Raw genomic sequence first — 17,799 nt, 5'->3', positions numbered from 1 at the left:
CATGACCTCTAAGCCCCATTTATCTTTTCAGTCAGGGGACCCATGAGCCGACCGAGTTGGGAAATGCAAATATAAGGTGGCGTATCTACGCTTACGATGTGTTAAACCAGCTTTTGTCAGACTGAATGGTTTCTCTGTTACATTAATAACTTGCATAGAAAAGCAGGTTGGAGGCGGCACAGACCGTTTGTTACATTTGACGCCCAAAGCTCTTTATTCAACAAGGAGCGAGTAGAAACGTTCCTCCTGCACAAAACAATCCAGCATGCTGGTTAGGAGCTGGTACCTGCTGCTGCAGCTGCGCTCTCAGGGCCTCCAGCTCTCGGTTGGTCCGATCTCTATCCAGGTCCAGAGAGCTCTGCTGCTGCTGCGCCTGGTGTCTCAGGGTGGACAGCGCCGCGTCGTTTTCTCTTGCAGAGCGAAGCAGCGCGTCTCGTTCTGCCTGCAGAGCCATCAGGCTGCTGCTCACCTGAGTCCCCTCCTGGAGAAACGAAACAGAAGGAAAATAATACACGAGCAAAATAAAACAGCAAGACCAGCGCTGTCCTGCACACGGGCTCCAACGGTTTCAGCAATTTTGACCAAGACTCTTTGGGCTTTAGTGGCTGAAATAACTCAGAGTATTTGTTGTTTGAGTCTGTTGTTTGTGTGTGTGTGTGTGTGTGTGTGTGTGTGTGTGTGTGTGTGTGTGTGTGCTCTGTCTTCTCCATCCCCAGTGAGTCGTGGCGGATGGCTGCTTATACTGAGCCAGGATTCTCTGGAAGTCTTACACGGTTCCTCGGTGAACAAATCTGAATCTCTAAAGCGATCCTCATTTGTACCTTTTCTTTATCGTCGAACGTACTACGAAGCCTGGCCATCTCTGCTTTCAGCTCCAGCAGCTCTTGATTCAGACGCTCAGCTTCCTGCTGCTGAGTCACCTGATCATGAGAAAGTATTCGTCATCATCATGAAGCACAGAGCGACTGTGTTTGATCATCAGGAGGACATTGACCCACCATGTTTCGTTTCTCCTGTCTCAGATTCTCCAGCTCGCTCTCTAAATGCTGTTTGCTTCTCAGCAGATCGTCCTGCACTTGCTGTGTGCCTGACAGCATCTTCAAGGTTTCTGCATTCTGCACAAGAAGCCACAGGTCGGAACCTTCTCCTACAAACTGAAAAAAGCTCAAATCGTGAAACCCAAGAGTTTGAAATGACCTTCTTCATGAGATCAGCGTGACTTGTGACCAGCTCTGCGTGTCGCTCCTTTAACTGAGTAAATCTGACCTCTGCAGCCTGAGCTCGATCTGTGCCGAAGAAGAGCAGACATTTAGGGGCTTCTTTAGCTTGGCTCATTCATCAGATCACAGAAGTTTTCACTCACTGTCTGCTTCTTTGTATCCAATCTGAGCCCCGACATTAGCCACGTTAGCGCTGCGTAACGCATCCACTTCCATCCGCAGGTGCTCGTTTTCCACCAGAGCCACCTGTTTGTGGGTGCGCTGCTCCTCCACCTCGGCTTCCAGACGATTCACTTGGGACTTCAACTCAGTGACACACCTCTGGGCCTGGAGAAGAGGAAATGACCTCAGTGTTTACTGGAACAACTCCAACGAGGCTCAGATGTTACCGATATGTAGGTTCTTTGTTACAGGATGGTTTGAGACCAACAACTAAAGCACAGTTACAGACCTTCATGTTCTCTATTATTATTTACATTTAAAAAGACAACAATACATAAAAAAGCCCATTTGGTGCTGATACAAATACACACATGTTGCTGTACACAGTTCATGATTTATTCAATGCAAGTTGTTGCTCTTGTGAATCTTCTTTGCTGCTGTTACACACAAACGTTCCCACTGAGGGACAATAAAGGAATTTTCTAATCTGCGTGCTGTTTTCCAAACCTAATGTGCCATTATTCCCACCACCATGCTCAAACTTAGAGCATCCATCTAACGAGGACATTTGTATTTCTTTATCGATTCCAGTGAGAGAAAGAGGATAAATAAATAAAGTAATAAAGGATTAAATAATGACACAAACTAAATATTAGTTATCATGGACGTAGTTTTGAGTTTCGAAGTGGGGGGGACACAACCGGCATGAAGACCGGGGGGGTGGGGGTCTTAACAGTAATTATACGTAAAAACTACAGCCTAGAGACTCTTTTATGTAATGTCAGGAATGCAGAAACGTCAAGTACACAGATGGCAGGAATGGCCAATCACACATTAGCAAGTATCAGCAGAGCCAATAGATGAGCTCATGGACGGTTCTCCTGGGAAACGGGCTTCTAACACAAGCGGTCGTTTTCCACGTGGTCCTGGTGCTCAACCAGTGTCTGTTTAATATAGAGTATTACTGTTTTTGGATGATAGAAGTGCAGGGGACAAAAACTGACTTTGGAAAGGGTGGGGGGTGGGGGGGGGGGGACTTGACCCCCCGTCACTCCCCCAAAATTTACGTCCATGTTAGTTATTGAATCTGTGTTTTTATTTAAATGTTAAAAAACTGACAACCTCACTTCCTGACACCTGAAGCGGCTAAAACTGACGATGGGTGACCAAGCGTTTGTTCTGTCAGGAGGCGCCACGCAGTGCCAGAGCGTCACTTTCTGACACCCGCGGTAAAACGGTGATTTCACCAAATTGTGACCTTTACACTCTTGCTATTCAACCTTCACCTCACCCCATCCTAACCTTAACCCGCTTGTGCATGCAAAGCTTTGTTTCTAGTTGTCGTCCCTCTCAAACACGGATAAGGTTAGGATGGGGGTGAGGCGAAGGTTAAATATCAAGAGGTTAGAGGTTAAATGTCGGTGAAATGTGCGTTTTATCGCTGGCTTCGGAAACCGATGCTCTGGCACCGAGTATCTCGTGAGGGCAAAACATATGTTTAACTCACAGTTTGGGAGATTGTTTCTATCTTTACACTGAAGTCACATCAACCAGTTTGGATGTGTAATTAACAGCGTTTAAATCACCAGAAGGTTTTTGAAAGCTGCAGCTCTGTGGTTATTTACACGTGTAAACATCACCATCAGAAAACGGCAGCTGGCAGGAACTTGGTGATGCTTCTTAAATAAGGAATGCAAATTAAGGTGGCACAAAGGGAGCTTAAAACTCTCATCGGACAAAGTAAACAGCAATATAAAGATATGATTGAAACCTCTATTTGTCAAGACCAAAACTTGGAGGACCCGTGATGACGCCAAACACAGTAAAGCTCCTTTAAAAGTCTTAATTAGATGTGGCGTTTCCCGAGGAGGGCGAGGCTGGAGACAGTCGGAGAGGAGGCGTGGGTCAAAAACCAGAACGAGGCGAAGCAGGTAAATGGAGCAGGCTAGAGAAGGGGTCAAAGACAGGCGAGGGTCGTGATGGCAGGCAGGGTCCTAGGCAGGGGTCAGGCGAGAAAACGAGGTCCGGAGGCTGTGATCAGGCAAGGTGCAAGGCTGGAAGATCTACTGACAAAGAGCGTTCAGTAATCTGGCAGGGAACTGGTGGCTGGCTGGTGAATATATAGCAGGGGGAGCAGGTGAGCAGGGTGAGGTGATGGTAATTAAGTGGCTGAGGGCTTGATTGAGGAGGCAGCAGAGGCAGGGGAGGATGTAAGCGTGGGAGTCATGACACTATCGATGTTTCTAATTCGAAGTGTCTTTGGGACAGGATGAAAACCATGACTGGCTATGGGGGTAAGACAGGTTTACACAGCACTGGGATGGATGTGAATGAGATGAACCAGTTTTTGCCAGATTTGATGATCGTGATTTTAGTCCAGCAGCAGTTTAGTCAGCTAAAGCCTAACAAGGCAGCAGGCCCTGATGGTGTCCATCCACGCACCCTCAAAGTTTGTGCAGAGCAGCTCGCAGCTGTCTTCCACTACATTTTCATGTTGTCCTTGTCTGCTGCTAAAACACCTGTAATGTGGAAAACCTCTTGTCTTGTGCCGATCCCTGAGAAAACAGGTGTCAGCGGCACGTTGTCCAATCTTAGGCCTGTTGCATTGACATCACACATAATGAAAGGTTTTGAGAGAGTCGTCCTTAAATGCCTAAGAGAACAAGTTGTTTCCTTCCAAGACCCCCTCCAGTTTGCATATAGGAAGGGTGTGAGTGTGGATGATGCCCTTCTGTATCTGCTGGACATAATTCACAAACACCTTGAAAAAACCAGCAGTTCAGTGCGACTTATGATCTTTGATGTTTCTAGTGCTTTTAGTACCGTCCAGCCCCATATGTTAGGAAATGAGTTATTGGACTTTAAGCTGCACAATTCCACCACTGCCTGGATTTTAGACTATCTCTTAAACAGGCCTCAGTTTGTGAGGGTGGGGGGTAAGTGCTCGGACTTGATTTTTACAAACTCTGGTGCACCACAGGGGACTGTTTTATCACCTTTTTATTTACACGGTACACAGCTGACTATAGGCACGGTTCACCATCTTGTCACCTACAGAAGTTCTCCGATGACACTGCCCTACTGGGCCTGATCTCCCGGGGTGACGACCTGGCTTACAGGGAGGAAGTTAACTCCTTTGTTAGATGGTGTGATGCAAATTTTCTACAGCTCAATGTTGGCAAAACACAAGAGCTGGTTATTGATTTTAGAAAGAAAAAACAAACGTTCTCTCCAGTAGTCATCAAAGGCCAACCTGTAGAAACTGTGGAGACATATAAATATCTCGGGGTGTACCTCGACGATAAGTTAAGCTGGAAAAGGAACAGCGACGCTGTTAACAAGGCCCAGTCCAGACTGTTTTTTCTTAGGAAGCTAAGATCCTGTGATGTAAGTAGGAGGCTCTTGAATGTGTGTTATCAGGGGATCATGGCCAGTGTGTTGCTTTATGCTGTGTTGTGTTGGGGCAGGAGCCTCACTGCTGAGGACAAAAACAGGATCAACACTATCTGGCTCAGTGGTTGGGCAAAGCTTGGATTCATTTGACATGATCCTCGACAAAAGGATGAAGAGTAAACGTAAGACAGTTATGTCTCTGGAGGATCACCCCTTCACCAGGTTTTTAAGGATCTCAGGAGCTCTTTTAGTGGGCGAATGTTAACGCTCCGGTGTTCCACTGAACATTTTATTCCTGCTGCCGTGCGTTTCTACAACGAGCATTTTGTATGACTGTATATATGACATTTCTGTCATGGGTGTGGCTTACAGCAGTGTCCAGTGAATTCATTTTATTTATTTATTGTGTGTGTGTGCATGTTGTTGTTGGTTTTTATGTGTCCGAGGCAATTCAATTTCCCTTTTGGGATCAATAAAGACAACCTTGAACCTTGAAGTAAAGGTTTAAATAAAAATCCTGCACAACTGGCACGACGGTGGCACAGGAGATAAGAGCTCGCCTCATAATCAGAATGTTGCAGGTTCGAGTCCTGCTCAGTCTGAAGCTGTCGTTGTGTCCTTGGGCAAGACACCTAAGCCCCCTTGCCTGCTGGTGGTGGTCGGAGGGATCGGTGGCGCCAGCGCTCGGCAGACTCGCCTCTGTCAGTGCGCCCCAGGGCAGCTGTGGCTACATCGTAGCTCATCACCACCAGCGTGTGAATGTGTGTGTGAATGTGTGAATAACTGATTGTATTGTAAAGCACCTTGGGGGGTTCCAGGACTCTAGAAGGAGTTATATGAAATACAGACCATTTACCGTTTTACCAAATGTGTGTGAAGTTCAGGAGTTTGGTGTCGCCTTTAAACAGCAGAAATGAACTTTAGTCTGGGCTGCACTCAGACCAGCTTTTAGCTCATCACCCCTAAATAATGGGCTCATCAGAGCAAGCATCACAACATGTCAACTCAATTTCTCCAAACTGAGGCCATTCAGGAAGCTTTCTACAATGGATGAGAATGTTGTTTTATTTTGTTGTATGGAGTATAATCAGACTTTTTAATGTATGGAATTAAGTCTGGATTAGGTGTATCCGTGTGTGTGTGTGTGTGTGTGTGTGTGTGTGTGTGTGTGTGTGTGTGTGTGTGTGTGTGTGTGTGTCCTACAGCCTCGTCGCTCATCACCCCTGAAGTCCTAAATTGCTAGTTGCCTTCACCGAGCTGCTTCGGTCTCACGGTTCTGGGGTAACCTTTTTGACCTCCAGAGATGTGGAGGAGGGTTAGGGTTAGGGTTAGGGTTAGGAGGCGGCAAGGAGGCTCATTCTGGAGAAGGTCCAGGTGCACCAGCTAATGGTTTATGCAAACAAGACATAGACTTTTAGAATCAACAAAATCGCTCCCCCTGACAAGCAAGAAGGTGGGGCAACGTTGGGCTGATGTCAACAGCATGCAGAGAAGAAGAAACAAGTGAACGGATGAAGACTGGGAGAAGAAAAGGTGACATCATGACATCCAAGATTTATGGTCTCTTCGGGGCCGTTGGAGAAGTAACAGGAAGAAGAGGAACACGTGACCAGGAAGTCTGAAGCAGCAAAGAAGTGGCTGTGAGGGGGGGGGGGGGGGGGGGGGGGGGGACAGAGTGAATAAAAGGAAGAGATGAGCTTGATGGGATGAGTGAGAGTCAGTCATGGACTGAGCTTTTTGGAGAAAGGCTTTTGAGAGTTTTTAGGAGGAAGGCCTTTTGATGGGAAGTGTGTGTGAGGTAGAGAGATGGAAAGAAGGAAGCTTTTGCTTTGAGCTTGTTGTCTGTGATGATCTGACCTGGTGTCATTCTTGGAGAGCTTATTCAGCTCAACTTTGCTATAACTCGGTTTATTGGCAAAGAGGTGTTTCACTTTTTAACCGTGTTGTCGGGGTTTCGTTTGGATTATTATTCTTTTTTATTGTGTGTGAAATAAAACCTAGTTCCTCGGATTCGTGGAACGCAAAAAGCATTTACGAGTGGGGTCTCCTCCTGTCGGTAACCGAGCGAAGGTGAGATGCTGGCTGTAAATGCCATCCCGAGGTACTGATATAAGTGTTTCCTCCATCCTAGGCTACAGGTAAAGTCAGTTGTCTCCTCAGCATCAAAGGAACAGCTGGCAAGGGTCTTAACCTGAAGTGTACATAAGCTTCATGGACATGGATTGTGAGTAAACTGAGTCTCCCTTGAGCCACATAAAGTTGGTTTTGCCAGAATCAGAGTCTAGGTTAGCGGCGATCGCTAATCAGCTCCTACAGTGAGCAGGCAGTTTAAAGAGCGGCTGAATATCACGCCCACGCATGAACAGAAATACAAGTCAACCTGAGACGTAGCATCTGTTAAAGAGTCAAGCTAGTTTGGGAAGATGGCTTGTGACATATTTTAACACAGAAAACCAAATTAAAATTGCCAAACTAATTCTTTATGAGAAGACAGAAAAGATCAACGTTGATTAATATTTCCTAATCCCGTTTCCTTTTTTGGACACGAAATAAAAATGTTGGGAGGACGAGCTAAGTTATTCCTTTGCTAAGATAACCATAGAGCTAGTGTGTGTGTGTGTGTGTGTGTGTGTGTGTGTGTGTGTGTGTGTGTGTGTGTGTGTGTGTGTGTGTAGCTACACCTCTGGGTTGTACGTGGAGGTGAACAGGACACACATGGCGACCGCCCGACCATGAAACCCAAGCCCGCCTCCTCTTACCTCGCTCTTGATGAGCTCTATCTCCGGTTTCAGAGCTTCTGGCTTTGGCTCCCTCTTCCAGCTGTCAGTTCCAGTTTCTCTGTGCTCCACAGAAGATTCAGGTGCTCCCATCTGGCTGAGTAAGTAGTACTGTCATAATCGTAAACAAAACCTCATATTAAAAATCCCACGTCATCCTTTCACGTGTTTTTGAGCGGAGCATACCTGGGGCGCCTCTCTGAGCTCCGGCTGCGTCTCCACTTCCTCCTCCTCATGATGATCCTCGTTGGGCATCACCACCACCGGCTTTTTATACTCCGCTAAGGCAGCAGCTCGGAGGAAGTTTGGAGGGGCCTGTGGAGTAAGAATCAACGCATTACTTACTAAACAAATACAATAAAATCATATTTTAAACCTCTTTTCCCATCTCTTACGTCTGGGAGATCCGGGATCTGGATGATAGTTTTAAAGAACTCCGTTTCTCGGGCCCGGTTGAAGAACTGTGTGAGGCTGCACAAAACAAAAATAACACATCTGCTCTAATGAGTTGGTAAAGTACACAATAAATAAATAAAGTACCATCGACCCACCTCGCAAACAGGTCACGGAATCTCTCTCGATGCCCCAGAAGGGCATCCGGAGGAATGCCTAAGAAGCGAGGATGCTGATTAGTCTAAATCTGGACCAGAGAGGAAGACCTGTGCAGGTGAAAAGCAGCTCTGCCACTCACGGCTGTGAAGTTTGAACATCAGTCGGACGGAGAAGTGGTAGAGGAAGCTGCAGTCCTGTATGAGTGGAATGAGCGGAGCCAGTCTGCACTGTCCTGCTGAGGTCGTAGACTTGGCTCCGTTAGCATCCATCTGACGAAGAACTTTAAACAAGCAGAGCGCGTCACAAATCGTACGTCTAACTGAAGTTTGGGTTGTATGAGTCATCAGAGGAAATAGTGCTGATGGGTGAGTACAGTTTTAAACAGCAGACATCAGAACTGGAACTATTTAGGAAATAAGACATCTTACCTGTCTCAGACATCTTCAGTCCAGCATCCAGGTAATCCAGCAGCTCCTGTGTCATATCTAACCTGTAATACATCAAGCATCATTCATTAGAGACCATTCTTGGCAGCGTTTTACCTGCAACAAGCAGAAATCAGAGCTAATTCAGCTTCCAGGATCAGAGAGAAAACCTGACGGGGAGTAAATCAGAACGTGACCTACAGGTAAAACTCAAAAAACTTAATTATGGTGTAAAAGTTCATTTATGTCAGTAATTCAACTTAAAAGGTCAAACTAATCTATGAGATAGACTCATTCCTTGATGACTGGGGCTTACAGCTCATGAAAACCCCACATTCAAAATCTCAGTCAGAATATTCTAATCTAGACCCAAAGTGTCACACTCCGATCAGCTGATGACTCCAGAACAGCTGCAGAAGGTTCCGGAGCCTTTAGATGGTCTCGCAGTCTGGATTACTGACATTAATGGACTTTTGCACCAGATTCTCGTGTTTCCTGTTTCAAAAAGCAAAAAGCTGAAGGTGTTTTAGCAAATCCTGCACACTGAAAAAAGGATGGGCCTAAAAAGTTGTCTTTAAGTAATCTAATTACATGTAAATGTTTCATGCAATCGTGTTACATGATGCTACCGTAAGAGGTAACCTGATTTTATGTTTGTTTAACTATTTTAATAAATAATGGTTGTGAATTTATCAATGCTAATCAAACCTTACACAGAAAGTTCAGTTGGTGATTACGGAGGCCAAGATGACTAAGATTGTTTTAAACGCATTTCTCTGTTTTCTTTTGAGTGCATGCAGTTTGCTTTGTTCCTCTTCAGCTCCAATGACACACTGGGGGTTTGCTGCACCCTAGCAAACACTCTAACGGTCCTCAGATATTCAAAAGTCTGGATAAATAACATTAGTGATAAAAAATGTATTTAAATCTTTCATTTAAGTATTAACCGATGTTTGCTTGGTCCAATAATCATTTTCAGAGTGCAGGAATTCAACCAGGTTTAGTTGATTTTAAAGCCAGAGGGCATATATATGACCCAGAGTGCTGCCTTCTTGCCCTCACTGTTCCATTAGAAGGAAACAGGACTAGCATCACACCTTTTCATGCTCAAAGAAGCTCTGCTTCACAGCTAAACCAGAGGACGCCGCTGGTCCCGCCATCAGTGGACCGCTCACGTCGGCGTTACGAGAAAGAGCCACTCACAGCAAAACGATCGCTCTCTAGCTTGTTCTTTTTATCATAAAATTAGGGATGGACAACATGAGCCGCACTTGTATAGCGCCTCTCAGAGTCAGGACTCCAAAGCGCTTTACACTACACTGTATCATTCATCCATTCACACACTGGTGATGATGAGCTACGATGTAGCCACAGCTGCCCAGGCGATGCTGCCGAGCACCGGCATCACCGGTCCCTCCAACCACCACCAGCTGGCAAGGTGGGTTAAGAGTCTTGCTCAAGGACACAACGGCAGAATTCTCTGTCCGGAGCCGGGATCGAACCTGCAACCTTCCGATTACTGGACAACCCGCTCAACCTGTTGAGCTACTGCTGCCCCAATATATCGGCATCAATATCGGTATCGGCTGATGTTTGTCATTTTTTAACATAACGGTATCGGTCTGATGAATAAAACCGAGCCGATATTAACGACCGGTGTCGGTACAGGATCTGCTCGGGTGCAAGATCGGGTCGGGGTCCTTCGACTGCCGATGACGTCAAAGTACGGCAAACCCACTCGGACAAAATACACTACACATCTATACTGTTGGAAAGAATTTAGCAGTTTCGTTATTAAAATAATGTTTCTTACGACGTAAGTTTGTGTTTATAATGGTATTTGTAAAATAAAACACTATGTTGTATTTATAATGTTGAACTCCTCTTTGAGCACATCCCTTGAAGGATCATAGGTATTAGCAACACCTGTGAAATTGTATATGCAGGAAAGAAGTGTGTCCCGTTTATTGAAGTATTTTGTGTTTAGAGTTTTTGACATCTTGTCCATGCGTAGTTCAGCTACGCTCATAGCTGCTAGCCAAAACTCTGGAGTTTAAAGTTTTCTGGCTTTACTAAAATACCTGTCTGTACTTATTTGATTGATGGTAGTTTTACTTTCTATTAGACTCCAAATGTAATCATTTGGCACGTTTCTACTTCATAATTTGTAAGAATGTAATTGGTGATATTAGCATTAGCATTCCTATGGGTTTTTCCACGTATATTAGCATTGCGCTAACCACTCGCTGCAAAATTGCAGCCTTTGCGATTAGAAAATCTCCTTTTGTCACATCGCAATTTAATTGCACATGCAGTTAATCGTTCAGCCCTAATATACATGCAGCTCTATGCTAAAAGTGTATTTTCAAAGAGGTAATGATGGATTTCTTTGTAAAAGTTGTCCATCTTTCCAACAGAAAGATTTGCCTGGACCAACGTAACGTGATAACAACGTAACGTGATTACGTAATTCCGTAAGGTTCATGTTCAGCCAATCAACTACTTTGACGTCATCGGCAGTCGACGGACCCCGAGCCGATCCTGTACCGACACCGGTATTTTTTCCCATCTTGTCTCCATTTGTTTACCTGTTTCGAAGGGTGAGGGGTGAGGGTGTTTATTTGTTTAGTCATGTGACTGTTATTGTAACCATCTTAGAAGCAGTACTGTGTGTGTATGTGTAAATTCTGCTTTAATGATTTTCATTCTTTACAAAATCTGCTGATTTTAGAAGCATTAATGTCAGTATATCGGTATCGGCCTTAACAGTTATCTTAATATCGAATATTGGTATCGGCCCAAAATTTCTTATCGGTGCATCACTACAAAAATCATTAAATTAGGGTGTTTAATCAAATGTTTGGATTGTCTTTTATTACAAATTCTGCAGTTAGAATATCAAACACTTTCCAATCCTGGAAAATAACTTCTTGAAATTGAAGCACCTGCACGAATTCTGACGTTTACTCTGCAGCTTTTATCTAATGTGGTCTATTAAATATATTTTCTGTAAAACAAAAGTGTCAAAATGAAAAATACTCATCTGATGCAAAAACAGTGTAGTATGAAAATGAATTTAAAGGCTCTAGAAAGAGCCCACTCTGATCTTCAGCCTGCTTCTGACTTCTGCCTACAGCAGGTAAGACACTGACTACTCAGAAGAACTGAAAACAAGCAGCTGTCACACGACCAGATCACATGACATAAAACGTACACTTGTGTCATTTCAGTTCCTGCTTCCCTCTCTAGAGTGTCATCAGTGGCCTCCAGGTTACCGGGGATCACTTTGTGCTGTTGAAGGAACAGGAAACGTTAAACACGCCATACTTCCTGGATGATGATAAGATCACATTCTCCTTTTTGCTGTCGTTTATGTGGGTTGTTGCAAAACTATCTGGTTTCTATTCAGGACGAAACTCACCGTACCACACACAAACCAAGTCAGAAAAGCTTTACCTTTGCATGAAACTCTATTTTCAGGTAGAGATATTTAGCAGACAAGGCGACGATGTGACCGTATCGATCGTGCAAGTTTCCCTAGAAGGAGGGAGGGAGAAGTTTAGACAGCTTTATTTACACCCACCTAATTTCACTCAATTAAATTCAATTCTGTGACCAAATATTTAAAACCAGAACAAATATTTGACACAATGAAGGTAAGATTGGAAGAAAACAAACTATTTGTCACACTGGTTTTAGAAATTTGACCAAAAAATGTTCAGAAAAATTCCTCAGCTTCTTAAAGGTCCTCTTTACTCATATTTTAATGCATTTGCACTGGTCTCCAGTAGGAATGCAGGTCTTGCAAGCCATTCGCTGGGGAATAAAAGCTCCGGTGCGCCTGTTTCAGCTTGAGGAGAGAGCAGCTTCAGACGGCAGGATCTGGAGTCTTATTTCCTGGTATTTGGACATCTCTCCTCTGATTGGCTAACAGCAACACGACTCTACCACTGACTCTGTTCGCTCTGCAACGCTGATGTTTTATCTCCACAAGTACCACAAGCATGGAGGAGTTCTGCTGTGTGGTGGAGGTGCTAATACTAACGGCTAGCTTCTACTAGCCAAGACGTTTTCTGCTGCTTCCTGGACGCTAAACCATCAACAGCCTTCCCCGTCGTGAGTCAAGATGGGTGAGTCCATGAATGTGACAGTGTGACGGAAACTCAGAGTAAACGATAAAAAATGTTTTTTTTTCCAGTGAAGTCGACCTTTAAAAAAGATAAATTCATGTTCATATGAGTGAATACCGGGTCAGACTGTTTTGTCTTAGAGAAACACAAACAGATGAGATGGATTACTAAAGCTTTTCAGAGACACTCACCCACAAGACGCCCATGTCCTTCACATTACGGCTGTATCTGTGAGAATCTGCAACAGCCTTTATTAGATCAAAGGAAAACAAAGCTGGTTACACGTCATCTTCATCATCATCATCACGAGAAAGCACTTAAGAATGTCATGGTCTGCGTTCTTCGTCCCCCTCATGTGTTCCCCAGCCCCCCTCCAGGTTCTCCCCTTAGGTTCCTGTGCCCCTTTAGGTCTCCAGCTCCCTCCAGGTTTTCCCAGGTTCACTTATTCTGTAGTTTTCTTTGTATTTATATTATCTAGCTAATTTTTCCCTGTAGTTTCTTAGGTTCAGGTTTTCTTCTAGGCCCTTCCCCACCGGTTTATTAGTTCTCCTTTCCTTCTTAGATCATTAGTTATTTGTCTTCTTCTTCTAGTCTTTAGGCTTGGTTATTATTCATAGGTCATGTTTTATTTCTCCTCATCAGCTTAGTTTCCTCTCCCTGATTAGTAGATTGATTTCACCAGGTTTCTCTCTCCCCACGCACCTGCAGCTCATCCCCCAATCATCCTGCCCTGTGTTTAAAACCCTGTCTGTGTCTCAAGCCCTGTCCACACGTAGCTGGGGATCTGCCAAAACGTAGATATTTTTCTACGTTTTGGCCTGGAAAACTGGAGTTTTAAGGTCCGCAACGTCACTTTCCGCGACAAAAAAATGCTGACATCACGTGTGCGACCTGTGTTTACACTAGCCGACAGCATGGATGCCCTCAGAGCTGCGCTCGCTTTATCAATTGTCCAAGCGCTTTCTGCTTGTTTGTTTTTGCAAGCAGAATTACTGCTCCTTGTGGAAGACCACAGACGAAGGACGAGGTTAAGAACGGGGGAAGTACTGCCGCCTACAGGTCTGGCATGTCCTTAACAACGTATTTATCCGGGTACGTGTGGACAGAGTTTGTTTTTAAAACGAGGTGGTGTGGATGCAAGTTTCTGGAGGGGCGGATATTCATTTTTTAAAAACCAGCTACGTGTGGACTAGGCCTCAGTGTGGTTGTTGGTCCATTGTTTGTGTCAGCGTTGTCTCGCCCCCCTCTCTAGGTATTTGGAATTTCTCTAGGTCTCTTGTGTTTTTGGATATTCCCAGGTTTTGATTCTTGGATTTTTGGTTTTGGGCTTCCAGCCCTTTGGATTTACCCCTAAATAAAGGATTTTTACATCTTCACAACTCCTGCCTTGTTATCCTGGGGCTGCATCTTGGGTCCTAACCTCCCCTAACTCACAGCGTGACAAAGAAGATGCAGGACACACAGATTCACAGGAAGAAGCCAATGACTTACATTCTTGTGTCCATCCCTGAGCACCTTGTGAAGCAGATAGCAGAACTTCCAGCTGACCATGGAGTGGCTGGACAGCGGCAGGTTGAGAACGTAGGACCAGAAGGTGGTGGCTCCGCCCTCTTTGTGAGTTCCCAGGATGATGTCTTCCCATTGGTTAAGGACACTCTCAGACACCAATGCATAACATCAACTTTGAGCTGAAACTGATTTTTTGACTTGCTGAAGATGTGCTGGACTGTTAAACCCTCTGATTGCTCTACCTCCTGAGCTGCTGCTGCCCCAAGACGGAGCAGGAGATCGGTAAGCAGCTTGCTGCTGCATCTGCAGTGAAACAGAGAGACATAGTCCCTCCAGTGTGTTTTCCTTAAGGTCTCCTCCCGGTTGGACATGCTTAGAAAACATCACCATGGTGGATCTACTCCGAACCTCTCCAAGATGACAGAGCTTCTCAACCCATCTCCAAGAGAGCCCAGTCACCCTGCGGAGAAAACTCAACGCTTGCATCAAACATCGCAGCACCAATCCGCCTATCGATCTCAAGCTCCAGCTTGAACAAGACCCCCAGACACGTAAACATCACTTGAGACAGGACCTCGTCCCTGACCTGGAGAAGGCATTCTCCCCCTGTCTGACTAATATAAACTGCGTCATCCTGATAAAATTTTTTAACCATCTACCATTCTCACTCCCTTTTGGTTTGTAACATCCACTTATGGTTATTTAACGTAACTGCTTTGCACTAAAACGTGTGTGTGTGTACGTATGTGGGGTGTGTGTGTGTGTGTGTGTGTGTGTGTGTGCCTAAGGTATCTCAAGTTTGTCATCAACATTGTGGTAATATGTCCTTTAATAAGAACGTTTATATGGGGAGATGCGGTAGTGCCAGTGTTAACTTGCATTACTTTTATACTTTAAAACCAGTACCTTTTTACTTTTACTCAACTTCCACAGAAATCATATTAACACTAGTATCTATCCTCCTATCCCTGCAATGAATCACCAATAAGAGCTTAAACAGCTGTTACAGTAACGTCTGGGCAGCTATACCCTCTGCTGCTTGGTTTTCATTACCGAGATAAAGGACGCAGGCGTAGGTCAGGCTCGTGAGCTAGCCCTTTGTGTGGTATTATTTAGCTAGCAAAGCTCCTGAGATGCAACAAAGGTGTCATGACCCAATCAGCGCCTTAAACTCTGACCTAACTACAATGCTAACAGAGACAGGCTAATGTGTTACGATCCTTTACCATCACTTCCTAAGCCTTCCACATCTATTTTATTTTAGTGAAGCAGTGAGATTAAAGAGGAAACTGTCAGGCCATCTCACATCAAGCACTGTCCTTACATCCTCCTGAAAGGTCGAGCTAGAGGTCATCTGTGTCAGAGGTGACATCACACAACTGCAGCTGTGTGTGTGTGTGTGTGTGTGTGTGTGGGGGGGGGCTGTGGAGTTCTTAGTTTCTGTACACATTTTCTCCAAGACCCAGACGGCAGTTTTCCAGGATCAGCTGTTTCGCTCATAAGAACCAGAATCTGATCAGAGGTCAGCAGACTGAGACATGGCAGATGTGAAACAGAACGCTATCGTAGGTCATTCATCCCCTCTGCAGTAAGCGTGTTAACTCCTCAGCTTAACTGGTACTGGCATTATCCTGGTTCACAATGACATCCATGCAATACTCAGTGTGTTCAATACCTGCACAATAGCACATTTACATGGTATGTCTGTGTCGCTTATGCTGCATTGTTCTACCTTTTTATTCATGGTTTTAGAGGCTGAAGGTTACAATGCCAGTTTACTGCCTATGTGTATTTACCATTACCATTTCCTTCAAATTCTTCTGTTTGTGCCGCTGTAACAAGTGAATGTCCCCACTCTCATGGGTGTGGGGCTACTGAGTCGCTGTGGAGCAGGGGCGGGTCCAGTATTTTCTGGAGGGGTGGCCAGTGCCCCACCCCAGTCCACCCTCTGGAGCCACCCCTGCTGTGAATATCAGCAGCATCTTGGGCCTTGTTTCATAGGTATTGTTTGTAGCAGCTATATAATTATGTTAATGTGGTTTTTACCTAAATGTTTCTTGGCCATCACTGACTGACACACACACACACACACACCTCACAAGAACCACTAAACACACGTAAGGTCAGATTCGGCGCTGCTTTAGATTTGACGCACACACCATGAGTTGGCCTAAATCCGCCGTAGTGGAACATCTGAGTCGCTTATTGAAGAACCACGGATGATGATCACATGTAAAGTTGATTAATCACTTAGAGGAACCAAGTTAGATGTTTTGTAAAGTGGGTAAAACACATGACAAACCCAGAATCTATTACCGAGTAAACATTGTTTATCTTCAACGAACAACAAACACTCGTAAACGTTTCAACAATTCAATGAAAAACAGGGAAATCTTGGGTGCTTCAAACCTTTTCATCTACTCAGGTTCACACCAGATCCATTTTATATAAATGTCTACTTGTTTTATTAGCGGTCAAACCAACTTTTCAGAGGACAGCTTTAAACATTTCAGTGCCTTTTGGGATGTTTCCTAAATTCATCACATTAATTATTTCATCCTTTATTAATTCACCCTTTATTAATTAGTAATAACCGCATAACTACACTCTCACAGCACTTTTCACTTAGCATGCGAACAAGCAGCATAAAATTAACCTGTCTTTCTTACGACTTTCACACGTCACCAGATCTTCAAACGTGTTTTTTAAAGATCTGAAGGAAGCGTTTAATAATACGTAGACAGCTTGTGAACCAGGAACCACCATTAAAAAGATACTGCGCACATATTTCTCTTTGGGTGGGACTTCGGCGGTGGCCACGCATTTACTGATGCTCAGGAGCTGCAAGAAACCAGCATGAAAACCAACTGTTAGCTTCCTGCAAACACGAGTCATTCTAAAAGGTTTTAGTGAGAAAAGACACGGCTCTGAAACGATTCATTCAAATCAAAAAGTAAAGTGTTAAATGAAAGTTTTTTTTAGCAGTTTTACCTCCAGAATCAGGCTCTAGACGTCATTTACTCACCTGTTGTTTGCTGAACTGTTCCTTCTCTGCAGCCAAAGCTTTTTCGGTCTTATTTTCACTTTTATTCTTGGTTTTGCTCATTGTGTGCCTTTATAGGTAGCTGAATAAATCCAGAAGAATCCAGCTGGGTCAGGTGCTCTCAGCGCTCCAGTTAAACAGGATTTCTTCTCCGCCACGCTCACCTTTACGGTTAAAACCTAAAAACCTGTGTAGCAAGGTTCCAAATCTAGCCCACAAATCCACACGTGACAGATGTGTAAACCAGGAAACTAAAGAAATAAACGAATAAAAACCACAGACATGTAGTTTTTACATGAAGGGCTTCATCAAGAGAAGCAGGACCTCCAGGTTACACGAACAGCTACAGAGGTTTCCTCACATCTCAGGGCTGACCTGGAAGCTGTGAAACTGGAAAAACAAACCACTGATCAGCCCAGTAGGACTGGTTTCACGTCTCACTCCAAACAAAACCGCCTTTTAGAAAAGACATTGTGTAAATTTGTTCATCTGTTAGATTATACCGGCGGCGTCGACCACCTTCAGGGACAAAACATTATTACGGTTACAAAAATACACACAAGTGTCTTTTCCTGAGTTCCATATGTG

At 44.5% G+C, this 17,799-nt stretch overlaps 1 protein-coding gene across 1 annotated transcript in view; it reads right to left on the bottom strand.

The window, feature by feature from the left end:
- Positions 1 to 17,799, bottom strand: part of LOC107375142 (huntingtin-interacting protein 1-related protein) — a 37,864-nt gene that overhangs the window by 19,739 nt on the left and 326 nt on the right. Inside the window, exons 2-18 of the mRNA XM_015943512.3 lie at positions 17,194 to 17,601; positions 16,946 to 17,009; positions 14,151 to 14,293; positions 12,851 to 12,907; positions 11,986 to 12,066; positions 11,744 to 11,820; positions 8,533 to 8,594; positions 8,244 to 8,384; positions 8,104 to 8,161; positions 7,948 to 8,023; positions 7,739 to 7,867; positions 7,535 to 7,663; positions 1,364 to 1,547; positions 1,198 to 1,286; positions 999 to 1,115; positions 822 to 920; positions 287 to 481 (exon numbers count right to left, since the gene is read on the bottom strand). Of these exons, the coding sequence (XP_015798998.3) occupies positions 287 to 481; positions 822 to 920; positions 999 to 1,115; positions 1,198 to 1,286; positions 1,364 to 1,547; positions 7,535 to 7,663; positions 7,739 to 7,867; positions 7,948 to 8,023; positions 8,104 to 8,161; positions 8,244 to 8,384; positions 8,533 to 8,594; positions 11,744 to 11,820; positions 11,986 to 12,066; positions 12,851 to 12,907; positions 14,151 to 14,293; positions 16,946 to 17,009; positions 17,194 to 17,274 (1,782 nt within the window). The 5' untranslated portion in view covers positions 17,275 to 17,601. The remainder of the gene's footprint in view (positions 1 to 286; positions 482 to 821; positions 921 to 998; positions 1,116 to 1,197; positions 1,287 to 1,363; positions 1,548 to 7,534; positions 7,664 to 7,738; positions 7,868 to 7,947; positions 8,024 to 8,103; positions 8,162 to 8,243; positions 8,385 to 8,532; positions 8,595 to 11,743; positions 11,821 to 11,985; positions 12,067 to 12,850; positions 12,908 to 14,150; positions 14,294 to 16,945; positions 17,010 to 17,193; positions 17,602 to 17,799) is intronic.

The sequence above is a fragment of the Nothobranchius furzeri genome, chromosome 6 (assembly GCF_043380555.1).
Source record: "Nothobranchius furzeri strain GRZ-AD chromosome 6, NfurGRZ-RIMD1, whole genome shotgun sequence".
NCBI classification, from domain to species: Eukaryota; Metazoa; Chordata; class Actinopteri; order Cyprinodontiformes; family Nothobranchiidae; genus Nothobranchius; species Nothobranchius furzeri.
Note: the sequence above shows the minus strand (reverse complement) of the source record. Positions and strands in the feature narration are given on the sequence as shown.